Here is a 22637-nt window from a genome sequence, read left to right as displayed (position 1 = left end):
CAGACAAATAAGTTTCCGTCGCCTTTCTCTTAACTATCTTTACCTCTCTCTTATCTCTAATCTCTTAATACTACAATAGATGGCTAAAGCACTCCGGTCTCGATTTGGCTACATGGGCGCTCAGTGATCAGTACTCTGTTAAAGATCATCTGGCGCCAGTTCTCGCAGGCCTTACATGATTGTAGATAAGTTACAAAAGAATCTCTTCGGGCTTTTCTATCGGGCAGATCCGTGCAAACATATCAGATATGACGTGAATACCACACTGCCTCGTCACTCAGATCAGTGAAAAACTATGCCGAGAAGTCGATATATGACGACTTGTTATACTTAGCACTACAGCCAATTGGACTTATTAAGCTTTACATCTCTATTATAAAAAAACAACAACTATAAATGCAATAATTTCTCATTTCAATTTGTCATTTTATTTACCTATTATTTATTTTCCATAAACAAGAAAAGTTACATTGAGACCAACGCTAGATTGAGTTTGCATTTGTATAGTTGCATAAGTCAAACCGGGACCACCCCAAAGCAAGGTGTTTACTGGACCCGAACTATTTTTGAATTGATCTTGCAAATAAATGATGCTGATTACTTTACTATTGCTTTGATACTGAAACAGAGAGTAAAACTAAAAATTAAGCACATGAATAGATTAAAGCATTTTTTATTTAAATATTAAATAGTAAGCACTTACCGACTGAGGTATTTCGAAGTAAACGGTCTGATTTTTATTCGCCAAAGCTGGGTAGACTACATTTTTATTGAGGATGACGGTGTCAGTGGAATTCCGCTCACCCCAGGTTGAGCTCGCCGAATACGCGGTAGCAAGTATGGTAAAAACCACAAAGAATTGAACAGCAACTTTCATTTTACTTTAGGACTCGTAATATCTTTACGTGCAATATTTGACTGTTTGAATTTGATCAACAATTGTTTGTTTTATACTTTCTTTCAAAATTTTGATAGTGGTTATCATAAATGGTAAATAAAATTAAGGCAAAAACACTGCTTTATAAATTCAATAAAATTTTCCCACCTATAGCACCTCACTGAACTTGGCCCTGAATACGAATTTGAAGTCAAATATTATTAGTAAGTATTATATTAGTAGAAAAGTTTCGCGATATAGCTAATCTCAAATTTTTTTTTGCCGAGACAGTGATTGGCGAGAGAAAAACAAATACAAAATCTGAGCCACTTTTTATGTTGGGAATTTGATTAAACTTTCAACTATAATGCGTAGCACCACCATATATTCGCAAATTTTGACCTTTAGTTATTTATTTTTTAATTGCAATTAGATTTTTTTTAATATAGTTAATTATCTAATAAAAACCATTGTAATCAAAGTTTCAAACTTTGTGCAAAGTTTATAAAAATTCAACAAATCTTGATAAAAATTTCAAATATTTTAATCAGAATTTTTAACTCTTGTGTATTGGAAAAAATGCACACGACCGTCAGCCAAAAAACAAAAACAACTGCATATTCGAAATTTTTTCTCAAAATTCTAATTGAAATGTTGGAAATTTTTATGAAAATATGTCGAATTTTTATATATTAGATATTATAGAAAGTTTGGAGTTCGGACTAATATGGTATTTATTATAAAATACACTTTATTTTTTTTTTATATTTTATTTTATAAAGGTTTACATAACAATAAAATTATTATACAAACTGAAAGTAGTGCAGCGCTAGCATCGGAGGCTTTCGGCTTTATTTTTATAAAATATAGGGTTTTTCAAACAGAGGTGTTATTTTGATATTCAAAGAAAAATGCTATTTTTTAATACAAATAATCGGGTGTTTATTTCATTATGCCGTTAATAGTGGAAAATAACATCAGGCAAATGAAACTCAGGAAATTTCCCATAACCGAATTGCAAAGTGGCTGCCCTATGTCCACCATAGCCTCACGAATTCCATCTTTGTGGTCTTGAATCGACTCTGTTGGCGTGGACCTCCTCTTTCACGTGGCCCCAAATAAAAAAGTCACAAGGTGTGACACAGGATCTCGGTGGCCAATTGTGATCACCTCTTCGAGAGATAACACAGTCCGGAAACTTTTCCCGTAAAATATCAATGGTTTCGTTGCTTGTGTGGCACGTAGAGCCGTCTTGTTGAAAATAAACCATCCATTTCCGGCTATGAAAAATCGTTAATCATCTCTCGATAGCCTTTTGTATATTTAAATAACACCTGTTATTGGAAAACCCTTTAATTAATAAATATAAATTTTACGAAATAATTCAAATTAATAAATAAATAGTCAAAACTTGTGAATACTTAGGTGGCGGTGTTTCAATCTTGCAACGGCATCATTAATTTTTGTCATTAAAAATAAAATAGCTCATTTTGACTTACGGAGGAGAAACTGAGAGTAAACAGGTTTTTTTTTTTTCTTTTTTTTAATTCAGTTTTCAGAAAAATTTAATTTCTGCTAAATTTTGTTAAAATTTATGTAAATATCTTAACAAATTCATAAAGTGTTGTAGAACTTTTAATAACGAATTTAAATATCTTTAATGTTATGTTAAAAATTGGAAACTCGTCATCCTACATCAAAAGATAATGTCAATTTAATGAACTCAATTTTTCTATACAAAAGAAATTTTAGTTATGGAAACTTTTCTACTTTTTCAAAAGTTTATCTATCATTTTATAATTCGGCGACAAGTTTTATATAAATATACCAGTTCAATGCCACGAGTCAAACTCAATGTATACTAGTGTATAAATGATAAAATTTAATTTATTCGTAAGAGTAGTGAATTTGATAACTGAAGGAATTTAAACTTCACAGATATTCAGCTAACTGCTAATGGTACTTGACTGATATGAATTTTACTGCGTCAGGTTAGTAAATCTTTGTAATTTAATATCGCCTACGACAAAATTTGACTTCTGTTAATACACATAGAAGATTCTAAGAAAAAAGTATGGAAACAGAAACAAAGGGACTCCAGATAGGGGCTAGTCGATGTTGACAGGTCGTGGCGTCTAACATGGTTTTTGTCAAATCAAGTTGCTTCCAATATTGAGCAAAACGTGCAAATGATAGCACTTCACTTCATATCAAAGAGAGTTTTCGCTAGTGGAAACTTTGCGCTGATTTCAAGACACTTTAACTTTACTTTCCAGCATTCAGTAACGAAATAAGGGTCAACAACAAGCACACCTAAGCCAAAGAAGCACCAGATGGACTCAAAACATTGCTGCTGTCTGTTAAAGTATGTAGAATAAATCGAGGCAACAAATTCCTCGCCATAGACAGGAACTTGACGGGGGCCCCCATGATCTAACTCATTCAGGGTATCAGAGTTGATAGGCATACGAGTAGAACCTGTCGGTTATTCACAAACTAGTCACCTTTAATAATGAGGCGCAGTTTTTATGGATGAGTGGTTATGTAAAAAAGGAAATATATATATATATATATATATATATATAATTGGCGCGTACACCCCTTTTGGGTGTTTAGCAGAGCTCCTCCTCCTATTTGTGGTGTTCGTCTTGATGTTGTTCCACAAATGGAGAAAAGGAAATAGTAGTACTTATATCCGACGATTCCAACCCACACGAGTGCACCAAGTGGTCGAAAATGGAGAGCGCCACCGAGCGATGATAAGCAATTTGTTTAGACCCGAATTGCATTATATGGAAGTGTAGAAATAGTTTTCTGTACCCAAAGGAGTGCTTAAATGCTTTCTTGTTTTTTATAATAATAAGGTGTCTTGAAATTAAACTTCTTGAGCTTGTGATCCATCCATGTTTGAAATTTGCTGTTTTTTTTTTTTGGGTGCATACGTCCGGCGAAGGAGCGGCGAATTGGCCTTTCAAATAAAAAAGGCATATTATTTTATTTCAACATCGACCGGTCCTATTGGAAAACCCTTCACAATTTCCTGTTTTCTCCAGCACATTATAATATATTTTCGGTGATGATTTGAAGGTGCATTTAGGCTAAAAAACTTTACATACCATATGCAGTATAGGGTGGGTCTTTAGCTGGTTTCTTTAATAGGGTGTAGGTTAAGGTTAAGTAAGACTAATTTAGATCAAACGGTTTGATTTTGAAAACTGTCACCCTGGTAACCTAGCCCATCTGGGGTAACGAAGAAAGACTTTTCAGATCAATATGTTCTTACATCGTGAAACATAACTGAAAGCATCTCGCGGCGATACAGAACCAAAAAACATGAAGAACTTTCTGACGCTGTCCTATCTGCAGAATCGAATTACCACCACTATCGAATTACCACCACGCCTTCTAAACAAAATTAAACACGCTGAGGTACCTGTTTTTTTTTCTGACGATAAAAATATTGACCAAGACCAAAAGACCAACGGCAGATGGTCTATGGCTATGTTCCAATCCTACAGTGGTTCCTGTTGTCGTGCACACGAAGTTTCCAGCCATTGCTATGGTTTAGGTCTTGTGAGCAACAAACAGCTCATACATCCTTCTGCAAAACTCTGCTCCTTCATACAAAGCGATGACGAAACAAGACTGTATGGCTAACAATTTCCCTGCCCACAAAACATGACCGCCTAACTCCCCAGACCTTATTCACTTGGACCAATACGTATGGGGCATGTTTGAGCTTGAAACCAATAAAAATCTTTATAACTCCATTTACTCTAAGAAGGTTACAATTAATACCGTTATGGTCAATATGAAGAAGGGGTATTTGATTGGGGCATCCAATCGTTTCCGGAAGAAGATCGAGAAGGTTATTGTAGCTAATTAAAATTTTATCAAATGGTTTCATAGATAGCTCAAGTTGTCCTCAAATACCGTTCGAACCCGTACGCACTTATTTGTTCGATATTCCACGTCAACCGGAATACCTATAAGTCCAATTTTTTAAATTTTGAAACTCATCTCTTATAGAAGGTTTTTTTCGACCAAACTTGTATAAACGTGCTCTGCTCTATAAATCGAAATACGTTAGAAAATCACAAAGTAATTATCAAGCTGCAGAAAATGGAAAATGACTCAACCAATTGGAGAACTGCTTTTTTTTTTGCCATAAAACTTTAAAATGTTTACTATCACTCTATATAATTAATTAAATTTATCAATTATGTCCTACTAGTATTAAAATTAGAAAATAAAGGAAAGATTTAAAAAATAAAAATGGTATTTAGGTGTAAACGAGTATAAATTTACGCTGTGCCAAACTCTACTTAGCGGGAGCAAGCAGGAAAAGAAAAGAGGAGAATTGTACATATAAATATCTGCTGAATGGTTATGGTGTTGTTCACTACTCTTTCGTATATTTGCTAGTTACTTATGTTTACGCTATAAGCTTTCATCTATTAGTTATTAAGACAACTCGGCAAATGCTTATAATCGTCAAGAACTAATCGCTTTATCGGTCTAACCAAATCGCTAAATGTCAATTTTCTACAGAAAATTTGACGTATGGTCAAAATTTATTTAAATAAAAAATTAAACCAGAATAAATTATAATATTGAGCATTACAATATTATTTCAAAACAACATGGAATTAAATAAAATTATTTTAAATTATATGAATTGTTTATTTACACTAATATTGCCATTTACATACGTTTTATTCCACCGCGTCAAAAGCAGCCAGTTTGAAACAACTTTGTTATTTTGCGATTTAAAAATATCAAAGCTAACACGTTTATGATTTAGAAAGTAAATTGTATATGCGGATGCGTACTTTCATAATTTCTTAGAATTTTATAATCCTCTTACCAAAATTAAATTAATTTGTCGTACCGCGACGTGAGTTGATATAGAATCTAAAACACCTATACATCTGTGGTCATAAATATACCCTAGAGATATTTTTTAATCGAAGTTAGTCATACTCGCATTATGATTACATCTTTCTTCGAGTATTTTGTTCTAAAGGTCATAAATGCGAAACAAAATTTTTTTAATCTTACCTTAACTATTAATAGGGGTCTACTCAATGCGTCTGATATCACTTATCAACTACTGTATTATGAAGTATTTTCGGTAGGTGAGCACACTTTTCCTGACTTTAGATAATTTCAATAAAATAGTAATAAATTAACAAAGCAAAATATCACATCAAAGAAAAAACGTGTTAGACACTTGATTTGAAGGCGAGATAAAAAATTAATATAATTTGCGTTCATATTTCATTCATTTCATATTCCTTCATTATTATATTTTTACTTCATATAGGGTGTTCCACTTATACATACTTTACGCATGAGAGCTCTATTTGATTTAGCGAAAAACTGTTATTCAAAAAATTTCAATTTAGCGGTTGATATAGAAGAGATTGTACTTGTAAAAGAGATTGAGTTTTATGTTGTGATAAAATAAAATAAAATAAAATAAAATAAAATAAAATAACTGATTCAGAGTGGAAATAAATGCAAAGCAATTAATACCTGGGACATACCTCTCTTGACATACTCGTTTGGAGTAATAAAATCAGACAGATATCCTTCGGATTGAAACGCTGATATGCACCACGTTTACAAAGTTCCAAAGCCATTACCCTCAAAGCGCTGTGGAAAGAATATCCCTTCCTCGAAACGTTGGTGGGAGAGGAATCATTAATATAGCGCGTCTACACTTCTCGCAAACTTTAAAGCTACGTACATATTTTCTAAGCAACGAGTCTCATCTATTTAAGGCTATTTAAAGCTATAGATAACGGCTTTACCCCGCTAAGTCTGATGGAGCAGGATTTCCCAGTACCTGAGGGGGTTAAATCCCCAGCAGAAATGATCGCAGCATGGAAGGCAAAAACAATACACGGTGCCCATCCCCATGATCTCGAAATGGAATGGATAGACGCACAATCATCCAATTTATGGTTGAAAAAAGGAAAACTATTTTCTGAAACAGAAGGTTTCGCAATCGCTATCCAAGACCGAGTTATTCCAACAAGGAATTTCCGAAGGTCGATTCATGGCGAGGCAATCGAAGATAGATGCCGAAGGTGCGGCATTTACGGCGAAACAATCGACCATATAATTGCTGGATGTAGCGTACTTGCCCCCCGTGAATATGTCATGAGACATAACAATATAGCAAAAATCCTCCACCAACAACTTGCGATAAAACACGGTCTCTTACAAGCAGAAGTCTTGTATTTTAAATTTGAACCAAAGCCAATATTGGAAAATGCAAATTTTAAACTGTACTGGGACAGATTTATATCCACAGATCAAACAGCAGCTGCCAACAAACATTATGACAAACATTTGACATTATCTTGTTCGACAAGACAAAAAAACGATCGAAGCATCGCTATCTCCTTATTCGCAATATCCAAAGCACATACTCCACTAAAGTATCGAAGTATGCAGTTTTGGCCATAGAACTTAAACGGATGTACAAAGCGAGGGAAGTTAATATAGTACCAATAATTATATCTTCCACTGGATTAGTGCCTAAGCATTTAATAAAAAACTTGAAGAAGTATGACTGCCAACACCTCTTAGAAGACATGCAGAAGTCGACCATACTGGGCACATATGCAATAGTTCGTAGATTTTTAAATATTTAAGCAATAGCAATCGCATGGGCGTAGAACTTGGACTACGCTCCACCAGAGCACAATCCCTTGAAAATTTTATCCGGGATGTGTAATCTCCGGCAATAGCCGAAATGGATTAAGCTAAATAAAATAAAATGAAATAAAATAAAATAAAATAAAATATATTAAAATAAAATAAAATAAAATAAAATAAAATAAAATAAAATAAAATAAAATAAAATAAAATAAAATAAAAAACATTCGAAATGGTATCTTTCAAGGTGACTCGTTGAGTCCGCTCTGGTTTGTTCTCAGCATGAACCCCTTAAGTCACATCCTGAATGAGACGGGACATGGGTTTGTATTAAAACACGGACAGTCTGAAAGATTCCGACTGAGCCATCTTTTTTACGTAGATGATTTGAAACTCTACGCCAGCAATTCCAAACATCTAGATAAGCTTTTGAGATGTGTCGAAACCTTCTCCAATGACATTAAAATGCCTATTGGACTTGATAAATGCCGAAAGATCACAATAGTTAAAGGTAAAGTGGTTTCTCGACATGTAACCGCGGAAAGTAGCGGACTCGACATAGCAGAAATGGAGGCAGGAGAGGTATACAAGTACCTCGGAGTTATGCAAAGCAGCAGTATAAATACGATGCAAATGAGGAAAAAACTGATAGCAGAATTTAAAAGGCGCCTTCACGCTATCTGTAAAACCCAACTTAATGGGAAAAACCAAATCCACGCCATTAATTCATTTGTCGTCCCGGTGGTATCGTATAGCTTCGGAATTGTAAAATGGTCATCTACTGAAATAGAAAATCTGCAACGAATAATACGCACAATTATGACTAAATACAAGTCACGTCACCCAAAAAGCTCTGTCGTTCGAATGATGCTACCTAGAAAAGCGGGAGGCAGAGGACAGATTGATGTTGGAGCACTGCATGACAAACTTATCTTGAACATAAGAGCATATTTCCAACATAAGTGTTCCCAATCCGAGCTCCACAAGGCTGCAAGTGCTGCGGATGATAATTATACCCCACTTCGGATGAATCAACCCTACGAAATCAAGAACACAACCACAATAGATGAAAAAATCCAAAGATGGTCTGAAATGGCTATCCACGGCGTATATCGAAAAGACTTGCTGAGCCCACATGTCGACCAAAAATTGTCGCACTTATGGCTTACCAACAGGTCGATATTTGCCGAAACGGAGGGTACCATTTTCGCCATACAAGATGGTGTGATTCCAACGAGAAATTACATTAAATACGTAATGCGAGATCCAAATGCCGCTGCAGACAGATGCCGAAGATGCAATAGTCGAAGTGAGACATTAGACCACGTGCTAGCGGGATGCACCACACTGGCAAACTCTATGTACCTGAAGCGACATAATGACATCGCGAAAATAATCCATCTAAAACTGACGCAGATGTACAACTTCAATCCAAGCAAAATACCGTACTTCAGATACACCCCAGAACCTGTTCAAGAAGACTCCAACTACCTTCTATATTACGACCGAACAATTTTAACAAATGCCACAAGAGACCACAATAGACCAGATATTTTCCTTATTGATAAATCTCAAGCGACTGGTTATATAGTTGATATTGCTGTTCCTCTAAACAGAAACATGCAAAAAACATATGCAGAAAAAATATCCAAATATTCTGACTTAGGCATTGATGTCAAACGCCAGTGGAAGCTAAGGAAGGTGCACATACTACCAATTATCATCTCAGCCCACGGACTAGTGCATAAAAACTTAGCAGACAACGTGAAAACTCTCCAACTCCCAGAATATTTAATTTTCGACATGCAGAAAGCAGCTTTACTCAATTCTTGCCATACAGTCCGAAACTTTTTACAGTAAACGTTTTTCTTGTTAGTAAATTTGTTAACTATTTTGTATAATATTTATATATATATTTAATTGTAATATTTTGTACCTGTTATTGTATAAATTATTGGCTTGCAGCAAAGCTGTCGCCAATTAATGTAAAACACTCCTTCTTTGGGATGCATTAAAAAAAAAAAAAAAAAAAAAAAAAAAAAAAAAAAAAAATAAAATAAAATAAAATAAAATAAAATAAAATAAAATAAAATAACATAAATAATATAAAATAAAATCACATTTAGCAGAATTTACCAACGTACGAACTGAAATTAACCTGACTTATGAAAGTACTGAAAGCGATAGTTGAGAAACTAATGAAGAACGGGAAGTAAAATACATTTTCAATAACTATCTGACTAATTATAAAGATATGGATCCTTTGCTAAGACCAAGGATATCCCGATTATGTGAATCGGAAAAGTTAAACGAAGTTGTAAAAACACTTAACTCGAAAATTCCGCCAGCATATGTCGCCAATAGCACCAACTTCATATATGTTAACACTTTGTATGTCGTACTCATAAACTCCCATGTCGTTCACAGTAATGATGCGTTTGATGAATGTTGGCTCGGGTTCAGCCTTTAAAATCATTTCTTTGGCGATATCAGCGCATTTCCTGTTTGGCATCAAATCCAGGTCCATTGCAGCAGTACGGCGCAAACCCAAATCATTAACTACAATGTCCTGAACGGTCCATAATTTGCGGTTACTAATCACCTTTTCTTTCACTTTATTGCTGTTTTCATCAGTTTTCGATGTCGACGGCAGCCACCACGTCCGTCATTCTTAATGGGTTCACGAACTCTTCTGGAGCGTTCATACCACTTGTAAATGACTGTCGGCTGTTTTCTTTAGATTATCGTGCCAACATTATCATCAACAGTTTCCCAACATTTTAAGGTTTTCGCACTAGTGAATCCATTTTCAAATCGTAAAAAATCGAAAACACGTGCAGAGATACATTTTCTTAAGACGGCGTAGTTTTTACAAATGTCAAGCGAAAACAATGTATTTTGCTTATTCCTTCGATTAATGCCTAGATTTAACATTACTTTAACGAAATCTATTTGGGTTTTTAATTTCAGTTCAGAAATATAGTGGTCACCGCAAAGCGTCTTTTTTGAGAGGAGCTCCCGGAAATCAGCTGTAGCTCCTTTCCAAATAAATAATTTTACTAGTACTAAGCCTTAAAACACAGTCAAAAGACAACGTAATATGTGTACAAAGTTTTAGATCAATTAATTTAAAAGTTTTCTCAAAAAAAATTCTGGAGAATTCGCTCTTTTTCATGTCTGCTTGCGCATAAGACGAACTTCATCTTGAGAGAATTAACAGTACACGTGCATTACTTCGAAAGGCGCTTATTTTAAAGCTGATGAAATACACTTTGATAAAAATAGTTTTTTGTCTAATTCAACATTTTAAATACTTGTATTTTCCAGCGGAAGCTCCTAACTTTATTTCTTAGAAGCTTGCAGGCTATTTTCTAGAACTATTTTTCCTCTCCAGCGAAAAAAACCACTCAATGTTAAGATATCATACATAGATCACAACACTAATCTCATGGAAATCGAAAACTGACTTTTTATTGTACTATGCAAGGATTTGTTCACACATGCGTACATACATGCATACATACATACATATGAACTGAATTGCAAACAAGTCAACTACCTACAAGAGAAAAGTTGCATCAAAGCGATTTCCACTTTGGAAATCCAATTTTCCCCATGTCAAGAATTACTTCCACTAATGCCATGCACGAAAAGCGATAAGCATTTGCAACAAAACTCGTAAGTTGTAAGTTGGCGCACATGTTCACACACATACACATCTATGCATACGTATATACATATGTACATAGGTGCATACTTAGTAGCATTCTAAAGAACGTAAACGTAAAAGTAGTTTGAAATACTATGCACTCGTATTAGTAGAAGATTGTGATGTAATATAAACGACTTGCAACAAAGTTCTGCGTGCCTGTGCCGGGTCAGATGCCAGCGCAAAATGGCGCCGCCATCAAACTTTGGCAACAGATGACTACCAGGGACTGCCATGTTCCTTCACGTATGTAAATATGCATGCATGCCAATACGAGCTGATGTAGTACTTATAGGTTTTGTATGTGTGTATGTAAGCAAATGCATAGTACGCCTTAGAATTCCTTCATGTCGCTAGCGGCTGTTCCGCCAGTAGATGAATCGAAAATGCTCCATGTAGTTAGCAGTTAGGAATCTGAAGAAGTTATAAGTAAAAAGTGAAATGCTGCATGCAACTTTTAGTCTTATCTGAAAATGCGGATATAACAATTTGCAACAAAGCATCCAGTATGAGTAAATTTGTATATACATATAAGTAAAATTGAAATATTTCGTATGCTTTCTGCCTGCAATCTTACCAACCTCGTACTAGCGTTATTTGCATATATACACATACACAATTACTTGCAAACATACATATATCTGTGTGTTTATATGTATGAAATGTTGCTCACGGCTATGTCCACAAAATCTTATTTCGTTAAGCAGCCAGCAAGATTTTTACCAATAAGATTTTCCTGGCCTCCCCAAATAGCACGAACTCAATATTTACGTACAGCTCGTGATAAATGGTAGTACATCAAGATTTTGACCAGTTTTGCCTAATTATCTTCTTTTTTGTTTGAACGTTTTTTTTAATTTTTTATGAAAATATAGCTCACTATCTATCCATCAAAATTCATATAACTCTAAGCGTCAAGTCCTTTTCTTTACAATTGCACGGTTTTTTATTATAATTTCTAGAAAAAATTTTGATATGCAGTATTAGAGCGTATCAAAATTTAGAATAATAAAGTGCAAGTTAGAAGTTGCTAAAACTTCCTTTTAATTTTTTTCTAGTTTTAATAATTTTTCCGCTGGCGGTGGTTTGTATTTCTCTATATATAGAAAAAGTTGTTGTACATTTGTTATATGGAGAAAATGCGAAACACCGAAAGGGAAACAAATTATAAAAAATAAACGAGATTTTTTAAAAACTTGAAACTTGCACTTTATTATACTAAAATTTAATGAGCCATAAAACTGCATACCAAGAGACTTTCTAGGAATTATTACAAAATTTGAAAATTGGATTTATATGGCTTTTCTTAGAAAATAGGCTATACTTTTAAACAAAAATAGCGATTATTCAAAAAGAAAAAGAATCAAATCAGGTCAAACTCTTGATATGGTATCGTTTTGTTAGGAATCGCACATGAAAGCCTGCTTTCTTGCTTAACCCAATGTTGAGCCTCTTAACTCTTTGGGCACTCAATTATTTGATAATTGCATGTATTTAATTTTTGGGCAATCAAAAGCAGTAAATTTTAGGTCAGAACTCATTTATTTCATATTATTATTTTTTAACATCACCGTTCGGGTTGAAGCATTGCTTCCGTTACAATGCGCCTTCACGTCCCTCGGTCATCAGATTTTCGTTTCATATCAGACATGCCCTTAGCTCCAAAGTCGCCTTCGATGTCATTTCTCCATTGTTTTCTCGTCTGGCCTCTTCTTCTGTCGCCTTGTGGATTTGTTTCGAAGATCCTTTTTAGAGTTCTATCGTTGCTCATTCGTAAAATGTTGTAGTTAAATACACGCTTTATCTGCGTTTATTGCGTGCTTGAACTGTGCACTTTACGAAAACCATAAGGTCAGGTGTTTCATAAAGACCGTGAGTACTAAGGTTTAAAGTGGCCTCACTACTGGTATGTTTCGTGGATAATTGTCTTCTAACGTAATCTAAGTGTGCGTATATCAAGTGGGTTAAAATCGCTTGAGAAGACCTTGAGGAATATAATGGCGAGAAATATCATGCTGATGATGGAATAGTTTAGGGTAGCTGCCTGTTATATAGCAGCGGTACAGAAGAAGAAGATAATTTTTAAATATAGCATAAAAATTACAAAAAATAGTTGCATAAGTAATAATACCATAAAAAATTTTTTTCTATAGGATTTATAAGAAAATTAAAAATATGGGGCTTTCTTTTGTTCGCAATCCATCTGGAGGTAATATTATTATAAATGGCATCAATGATACGATCTTTGAGATTTTTGTTCTAATTGTGACTGAAATCGAATTTTCTGTCGTTTATAGCCCAAAAAACATAAATCCATTCGTGCGTTTGCAATTGCTTCAGTCCTCCTTCTTGCCAGCACTGTCAGTTATCTTCTTTAACGGTCTACCATCTACTCAACGACAGCCCACATTTTGCACCAATCACAAAGAGTATCTTCCGTAAGCAAATACCGCCTACACAGTTAAGAACTTCTTCCTCAGCAAATATAACAAAAATGTTAGAATTTCTAGTTAAATCAGGATTAAAAAAACTAATTTGATGTCTTCTTCTCTCACGTAGTTATTAAATTTTTACCATAATCCTAGTGAATTAATGGGTCCCGGGGGTCTAAAATTTTCAGTAAATTACTTTTTTAAATTTCGAAAGTATAGGCTTTTAAATGTACTGCCAAATTTTTGAAGGGATATTCCCTGTATTTTCGATTATGCAGCCGTTTTAGTAGATAGAAAGAGTCAGGTTCGTCACGCGGCGGCATGGAAAATATCCACCCTCAAAACTTTAAACTCAAACTTTCAAAACTATTTCTTTCGGCCTGGTGTTGTCAAGAAAAAAGCCATTCAACCGAATCGGCTGAAATTTTAATATGTTGTTCACAACATCAGTGGCTATCGCCCGTACTAGAATCATAATATATTATTATTTCAATTATTTCGTATTTTTTTGATTGACTGAAAAAAACATCGATTTTTAGAGTGTCAAATTAAAAACCGCGCCATTTTGTCAATTTTTTTTATTCTAGTACGGGACATAGCTACAGTTATACTGATTAATAATTTGTTTGGTTTTTCTGTTTCATATAAATAGAAGAGCCAAAATGGACAACAGAGTCCAGATTCAACTTTTAAAATTATTAAAATTAATTTTTTTTTATTTTTGTAGGTAAAAGAAGTTAAATAAAAAGCCTAAAAAATTTAAATATCATTTATTCATTTTTTTTTATTGTATAAAAGTTCTCGAAAATACACTAAAAAAATTTACGAGCTCTAGACCACCGGGACCCCTTAAGTTTTCTAGTCTCACTTTTACATGTAAGACCTTCACGCTAACTATGTATATTTGATTTTTTATCAGCGAGCCGAAGGTATTGGCAGTCAGTGATAATGTTTTCACGTGTAAAAATAATTGTATAAATAAATAAATATTGCTGGTTTCATACACATATATTGCACCACAGCACACTCTGGTACCGCTATTTGTAATATAATAAATAGCAGACTTACATTCCTCGTATTGCAGACCCTAAGCTCTTTCTCAGTAAAAATATTTGTATTGCAATGCAAAACAATTTTGAAAAATACTCGTAGGTAGCCTTAATCTAAGCCAGCTGCTTAAAATTGGTAACGCCGGAAAGCTCGGCAATTACTTTTCTCATTACAACCTTTTCAAATAAACTTGAATCGATTGATGCCCCAATAACAAATTTTTAAATGCCTAACAGAGTAACGCGTATGTATGGAAAGAAGGAGTTATAGCAGTATTTTAAGATAGAATCCTACTATGCTAAATATGCTAAACCCCTATTTTAGTTCCTCTACCAAGAAGTTGTCTAAGTGACAGAAAAGCAAATAATTATGATATATATTATAATATATTCTCTTCTTAACTCTTCATTTTATTTATTCATTTTTTTTCATTTTCACTCCCACTTCCCCTTTCGATTCAATTTTCATTCTCAGTTTACAATTTGTTTGAGCCTCATTTTCATTTTGGTCTGCCACATTGCTTTTAAAGGATGTGTGCCAAAGCCCACCAATCTCTCTGACTGTGCAAGTATATAGTACGTGTGTGTGTCTGTGCTGGTTGCTTTGCACATTTGTAACATTTGTTTATACTCATTTACGCCAATTGGTGTTCAGCTGCTAAAAGCTGTTACCGCACATATCGTTCACCATGCCCATAATGGTTTCGGCGCCTTCTTTGTAACCATTTCATTGTTGGAACGCCTGTTGGCTTGTGCCTTTTTGTTTGCCATTTAAATTCCAAGGTTTTTTATGTCAGGACTTAAGGCGAAGGCAAATGTAGCCGTGCTGTTGTTTCAACTCTTTTTTTACCCTTGCTAACAACAAGTCATTGGTAGATAAGCCTCGGGTGTGCAACAATGAGAACATATGCGTGTAATGTTATTGTCCAAACTTCTCTTACTCTTTCAACTCAGCATCACGTTTTTTGTTTTACTCGCGTTCGCTGGTGCAGGAGAAGCTCAGCTTCGCGCGCCCATAAGGCGTGCGTAAATACATAAGGAGCGTATGTGGCGGGAACATTTTGTTTTGAATCCTTACTGAACTAAGTGCTTGTGTGTCGAGGAAAATGAAAGCGTAGGAGTTCGTTGGAAATGTGCATGCGGAGGCGTTAAAAATTGGGGCGGTGGTAAAAGAACTACTCACATGGGCGGGTGAACTCATTGTGGAGGGCTCTGCAATGGGGTGTACCTATAAGTGTACATATATGGCACTTGCAATATATGGCCTTTAATTTCGAATACATAAATTCCAATATTTTTCTCAAACTACAAAAAACAAAAAAATTGTATATGGACATGACGTTGAAATCATCTCCTGGATGCATTTTCTTAAGTTAAGTTCAATTTGCCAGCATCAGTCGGTTACATAAAATGAAAATGCATCGAAACCCTATGAGTTGAAAAACAAAAAATAATAATTAAAAAAGTAAGTCGTATCGTGTTATGGCAACGTTGTGGAAAACACTAAGTGCCAATATTAGTGAGAATTCTCACTCCATAACTCTTCTTTTTTTAATATAATCCCGAGATATCGGAACTTGAACCGAAATTCAAATTTCTTGAACTTAACTTTTTAGTAATACAAAAGTTATTATTAAAAATTACAGTTATTCACATGGAAATACTAAAAAAAAAATATTTCCACTTACTTTGAACTTTGAATTTGAACTATCTATATACATATATATATTCGTTTTTTGTGATTTTTACAACTAAAATAAAATCCGTGAGGTGCCAGAAATTTTGGTTATAACTAGGCATTTAAAGAAATGTTCTTAAAAATACTTGGTTTGAGAGGAGAATTTTACTGGAAGAGCATGAAACTTATCTTCCTATCGACGATTATTTTAGCAAAATAAATTATTAAAAATATTGCACACAATTATGAGAATGCCAATGCATTCACAACGAGTGACTGTGTGGTCGAGATTTTAGTCAGGGGGCATCGTTGAGCAATTTTTTTTTTTTCGAAAATGAGCAAACAGCCACTGTTACATTCAATGGTTTGCGTTACCGTGCAATATTAACCGTTTCTTTTTTTTTGTCAAATTGAAGAAATAAATAAAAGATAAATATAACACCAATCATCCAGAGAAGATTCAAGTGTTTAAATAGGACATAGTATGATAGTAGCCCTTGGTGAGATAAATACTGAAACCGGCGGAAATGTGCTGAAGAATTGGATTGATAGAGTGGGCTGCTTTAAAACCAGCTATGAATGAAATTGTCTTCCATGTTTAATAGTAATATTCACTATTTCTAATGCATTAAAAATATTAATGCGTATTTTCTTTGTAGCCGATTTAAATGAAATTTCAAACACTTGATGTGCCCCCCTGTAACTATTTCAGAGAGTAAATCAATTCTTAAGGTACTTTAAGTCTTACCGAAATCATAATGTCTTCCAATTCTTCATTGAATGTGCGATATCGTATTAGTGTTCACAGCTCGCCTGCCTATTATTTGTACACAGTTTTAATCGCTCGTCTCTTTTTATTTATTTGCCTTCTTTTCGATTGTGTGCCTTTACAAAGATGTGTGAGCTCATTGAGGATAAACTGTAAGTAATGTTACATTACCCAAAATCCAGGCAGAATGGAATATGGCACAGTTGCAAATAAATAGCGGTGCGCGTAGTATTTCTTCAATATTCATTGCGACGGCAAGTAGGAGTGGGGTTGGTGGGTGTTAATTTGTTGAAGTGATTGCGGTTGTTCGTAGCAACTGTGAGTAGTGGATCAGTAAGTAGCTGCTTCTCCATACCTTTGAAGCACGCGTGTGGAAATGTTGATAAGCCATTAGTGTGAGCGTTGGCATTGGTTGGGTGTATTGTGCCAGGAAAATTGTAAAATTGCAGTTGTCCTTTTTCGTGAAAAATCTAGGAGCTTTCTTCTTTCATTGTTTCCATCGTCATTCTTGCGTGTCAAATTGTTTGTGATTTGCGTTGAAACAAAGTAAAGTTGCAGATTAAAAGTTGTGCGAAGACAAGTTGTGCGGTTTCAAACTTAGTTGAACTAGTTTCATGATGTTTTATTTGTTTGTTTCCATTTGTTTTGCAAAGTTTTTAAGGTTGATTTGATCTTAGGAAAAATTCATTTTATTTTTCTTATTATTAAATGTCTTCAAGTTTAAGTGTATTTGAATAATTTACTGGCGTAGAAAATCGAAATGCATTTTAAAATATTTTTAAAGTTTCATTGGCAAAAAAACAAAAAAAAACATTACCCCCAATTTTTCTTCATGCTTACTCAACAAAGCTCTTCATGGGATATAAAGTTCTACTACTACACTGACAGCTTTTTCACAGAGAAAAATATAAGAGTTAGTTTAGTTTAGTTTAGTCGCATACACTTCAGTTTGAAATAATGGATTTAGAACATGAATTTGCGAAATGAGTAAAAAATTATGCTTTCCAAGTCATTTAATATTATATTATATGTCAATGTCATAATGAAGCATTAAGTTTTATACATACATAATTATGTTTACCCGTTAAACATGACGTTACTTAAATTTAGGGTAAGCAATATTTTAAAAACATATAATTTGAAATAAAGAAACCACTTGCAAAGTGAAATTCAAAACGTAGTCACAGGTATAGTTGTTGTTTCGTGTAAAAAGCTTAAGAAATTCCACGTGCTAATATGATTTCTTTTTATATACTTAAAAAATTCCGTGACAAAATTACAAATACAGCATTTTTTTTATAAAAAACATAATATACATAGTTCGTACTACAAAAAAACCAACGCAAAATTTCAAACTTTTTATAAAATCTATTAAAATTTGTTCCGAATTTAATGATGACCGAGAAGAATTCTTAAAATTCTGGTTAAAAAGTTAAAAGTTTTGATGGCATTTTGAAAACTTTTTTAAGGTTTTGTATAAAGTGTGAAGTCATAGGGATACTAATTAAAAGTATTAAATTACGGCAAGTATACATATGTTAGCTTAGCTGATCAAAACAAACTTTTAAACTATCTCGGGCATAGGTACGATTAAAAACTACCCAAAAATTTCAACTCAATCAGACGAACGGCTTGGGAATGTACGGTCAGCATCAAAAAAGAGTGTACACCACTAATTGACAAGTTTTTACACTTTTTTTAATATTTTTTAATTGATTTTTTGTTTTTTAAATTTTTATAAAATCACAGTTCATATTACAACAAAATTTCTAAATGCAAAGTTTCACATTTGTACAAAAATTATAAAAATTCAGCAAATTTTCTTAAAAATTTCTAACTTTTTGGTCAGAGTTTTTCGAAAAATTCTGGGTACACATTTTTACAGCTCAGTCATTTTAGTGAAACGAAGTGAAAATTTCAAATTTTTCAAAACTCGCGTTGAAGTTTAACAATTTCTTTTCGCTGAGGTGTTCCGCATTTTCTTCCATATAAAAAAATTTCGTACATTTGTTGAATATCTTCTCCGTAGACGAATGCATGACACTTTTTCGGGGGTTTGAAACCTCTGCACTAAGTGGGTAAAGCTAAATGAATGGAAGTCGTTACAATAACATTTTTTTTATAATTTCGAAATATTAACAATGTGACTGCGCTGCTAACTAAATGAATAAATTATGAAACTTCAAAAATCCCTGCATCTCTCAAACAATTTTAAGTGAAACTTCCAACATAAAAATAACCTAACCAACCTAATTTTTAGAAAAATGTACACCAATGTCCAAAAGAGTTGGATCACTTCACATGATACCTTACTTTTCATATTTACGCTTGCTGGCTATTTTGATTTTTCTTCTAAACTCTCTCACAAAGTTAATCAACATTTACGTTACGGGAAAGTTACGTTAATGTTTTTATTCTTATATTTAGTCTTGAAGTCGAATATTCTTGCTTCGATATTAACACTTGAACTACTCGTTCATTATTGCATTGGCTGTGTGGTTTAAATTTCCAGTTGCTTTAGTGTCTCTGAGGTTTTCAATTACTCTTTTCCCACTTGATGAAGTTACGTATAAATCAAAACCAAATTTTCTACGAAATTTGCGAACTTCGACAGTCAATTTCATATTTTTTGATATGTTAGGTTTTTTTTTTTTAATTTTCGGGCAAATGAACCTACTAACGAAATGCCCTCTTAATATTGCGCAAACAGGCCAGAAATACTGGAACAGAAAAAACATATTTTTTTTTGCCCCAAAAACAAACATCAAAGTTATTTTTTGTTGTTTATTGTTTATTTAAATGTCTCTTCTTGCAGGTGCGAAATATAAATTACTCTCCCAAAGTTGCTCTCAATAGTCCGAGCACCGACAAAAAAAAACAAAAAATGGCAAGTTTCGGGTATACGCGGGCCATCTCGAGCAAGCGAAGGAACACACTGATTATTCAGTAGTACAAATGATTTTTTCGCTCGGTGCATGACTAACATTCGGAAGTGCGTATTTTCGAATCTCCTTGCATGAAACACCAAAATAATAAGAAAAGTTTTTTCTATAGCGGCCGCCCCTCGGCAGAAATTGGCAAGGCTCTGAGTGGATTTCTGCCATGAAAAAGCTCATCATAAAAAATCTGCCGTTCGGAGTTGGTTTAAGACTGTAGGTCCCTCCATTTGTAGAACAACATCAAGACGTACGCCACAAATAGGAACAGGAACTTGCCCACATACCTATAATATATTGTTCTCTCGTACAGTACTACATTTTAACTAACACCACACCTTCAGCTGTTTGTTTTTTTCCTTCTTTTGATCGCCAACACTTTATCGCATAAATGGCGATAAGTAATATTCTCGGGTGACACCCTTTACATTCATATACATATATAAGTAATATGTTTAATGTAAGCAACGCCTGAAACATTGAACTTTGCCACAACACCCTTGCCAATTTTAAGGGCACACATTTACTGGTGCTGTTGTTGTTGCTGCTAACAAGGATAAATATCAACACCCCCAAATTGGCACTTATCAGCAGAGAAACGCACATATGCTCGATACTCCCTGCAAATGCCGCGGGGGGCTCATGTAAATGTGGGCGCGTAATCACAACAAAGTGCAATAAGAAAAACAAATGCAATTACGCATAAAACGCGCTGTTATCCTTAGGGGCGTGCCGCACAATACACCCATCCATAGACTTTCGAACTTGCAGCTGTACCTTCACTTTGTGTGTGTATGTGTGGGCTTAGCTTCTACGCGTCACTGTGTACGGTTGGTGGGGTGTTAAAGCTCACCGAATTTATTATGCAAGTTTATGCCACAACAACGGAAAAGGTCGTGCCATATTGTATCCCTAAGGGCTTTTCCTGATTCTCATGACTCTTAAATGCTATGCACCTCTCTCACTTTACTGACATTCTGATGAAAAACCTTGCAACAAAATTAAATCGAATTTTAAAGTTGCGCGCATAAAATAGCGCCAAATGGGGTCGAGGAGATGTTTTAAGAAACAGGCGTAAGTTTAGTGTACAAAAAGGAGGAGGAGAATAAGAAGAATAGAAAAAAAGAAGAGGAAGCAATAGAAATAAGTCACAAGGATTTTCACATTCACTAATCCCCCTTCCATTTGCTTTGCCCTTCTCCTATTCCATTGCAGATTCGCCACCGACTTTATTGATGTACGCGAAAAGGAAACTCGTCGCGGCACTCGCGGTGCTGGCAATCCGGAGCGCAAACGTGGCGGTGGACGCTTTCATCAGCGTCGCAATCAGCAAATGCAGGCAATGCAAGCAGATGATGCTGCAGCGGCGATATTGGCAACAACAGGGAGAACTACATCTTCAATAATAACAACAACTGCGCCTATGCCAGCTCTAACGACAAACATCACCGAGTCAACAGCAAGCCGAAGCGCTGCAGCGGTAACAACAACAACAAAAGCAGCAACACATTCCGAAACGGTTGCAGGCGCAGCTGGTGCGACAATAAATGAACACATCAACAGCGACAAGGAGAACATGCAGCAACAGTTCCAGCAACAACAACATCTAAATTCCAATAAAAATGTCAGTGTTGACGGCTATCAAAGCTACAACAACAAAAATAACAATGCCCAGGCAGGCAATAACACCAGCAAGTCAACAACAACGTTGACAAGTTCTAAGGATATTGCCACACAAACAACAAAAACCCCAACAGCACCAACACAAAAATCAGCATCAGGCAGAAGCAGCAGTAGCAACAATAGACAAGAATCAAACCGCGATGGCAACGGTAGTGTGGACTCCTCGGAAGAAGACGCGGCTGGACGTATCAAACCGGAAGATTTATTGGAGTTGCAGGAGCGCATCGCAAAGGAAATACTCAATTCGAAATTGCAAGGCAAAGAAATGTTGGAATTACAGGTAAGGCAACAGCAAGCACTCAGGCGTGCAGCTACTCATAAACTAGCGAGTGTGTGTATCTGTGTGCGTGTCGAGTAGTTAGCGAAGCGCCACGGCAAACAATTGGCGCCAGAAAGAGGGTCGAGTAGCTTGCATCTAACCATGTGCTTATTGAAGCATAGGTTCTAGTCCCACTAATCCAAATGGCATGTTCTAAGTGCAGCGGGTATGCACTTGTACGTGTTTGTATGTATGTGTGTTATGTGTATACGTAGCCACTTGCTTGTTAAACAACAATGTCGCTGCTTTTACATTCCGCTGGGGGACGATCACTCGTAGGCTGGCACTTGTACTCGTACATTGGTGCAACAATGATGGCTGCCGCCGAGTAATTCGTTTAGTAGTGACACGCCGCCTTGTAAGCGTAATTGCCGGCACAAGCAATCCAGCTGTGTGCGGAAAAGTTCATTAGCGCAGAAACGGCAGGTGCATATGGCACAAGGCGAATGGTAAGCCCAATTTGATATGAGGCGAGTATGAGTATATGTAACATTTCGCCAAAGTTTAGCAAGTTTC

At 35.0% G+C, this 22637-nt stretch overlaps 2 protein-coding genes across 2 annotated transcripts in view; one reads left to right on the top strand and one right to left on the bottom strand.

Moving 5' to 3' along the window:
• The window catches only part of LOC129244151 (protein Wnt-5), a 160549-nt gene that overhangs the window by 99042 nt on the left and 38870 nt on the right, over positions 1–22637 (top strand). Inside the window, exon 6 of the mRNA XM_054881767.1 lies at positions 21335–22082. Within this exon, the coding sequence (XP_054737742.1) occupies positions 21335–22082 (748 nt within the window). The remainder of the gene's footprint in view (positions 1–21334; positions 22083–22637) is intronic.
• On the bottom strand, positions 443–881 carry LOC129243687 (uncharacterized). The gene is made up of 2 exons (XM_054880892.1): positions 704–881; positions 443–619 (listed from the first exon to the last, which is right to left on the bottom strand). The coding sequence occupies exons 1-2, from the start codon at positions 875–877 to the stop codon at positions 443–445; spliced, it is 351 nt and encodes a 116-aa protein (XP_054736867.1). The 5' UTR covers positions 878–881.

This window comes from Anastrepha obliqua, chromosome 4 (genome assembly GCF_027943255.1).
Source record: "Anastrepha obliqua isolate idAnaObli1 chromosome 4, idAnaObli1_1.0, whole genome shotgun sequence".
Classification (NCBI taxonomy): domain Eukaryota; kingdom Metazoa; phylum Arthropoda; class Insecta; order Diptera; family Tephritidae; genus Anastrepha; species Anastrepha obliqua.
This window is presented reverse-complemented; position numbering and strand designations above follow the sequence as displayed.

Bases quoted from the DNA above. Each gene is read 5' to 3' on its own strand.
- LOC129243687 (XM_054880892.1), bottom strand. From the start codon at position 877: ATGAAAGTTGCTGTTCAATTCTTTGTGGTTTTTACCATACTTGCTACC. The intron at 620-703 runs GTAAGTGCTTAC...TCTCTGTTTCAG, and splicing joins ACTTCGAAATACCTCAGTCG to TATCAAAGCAATAGTAAAGT.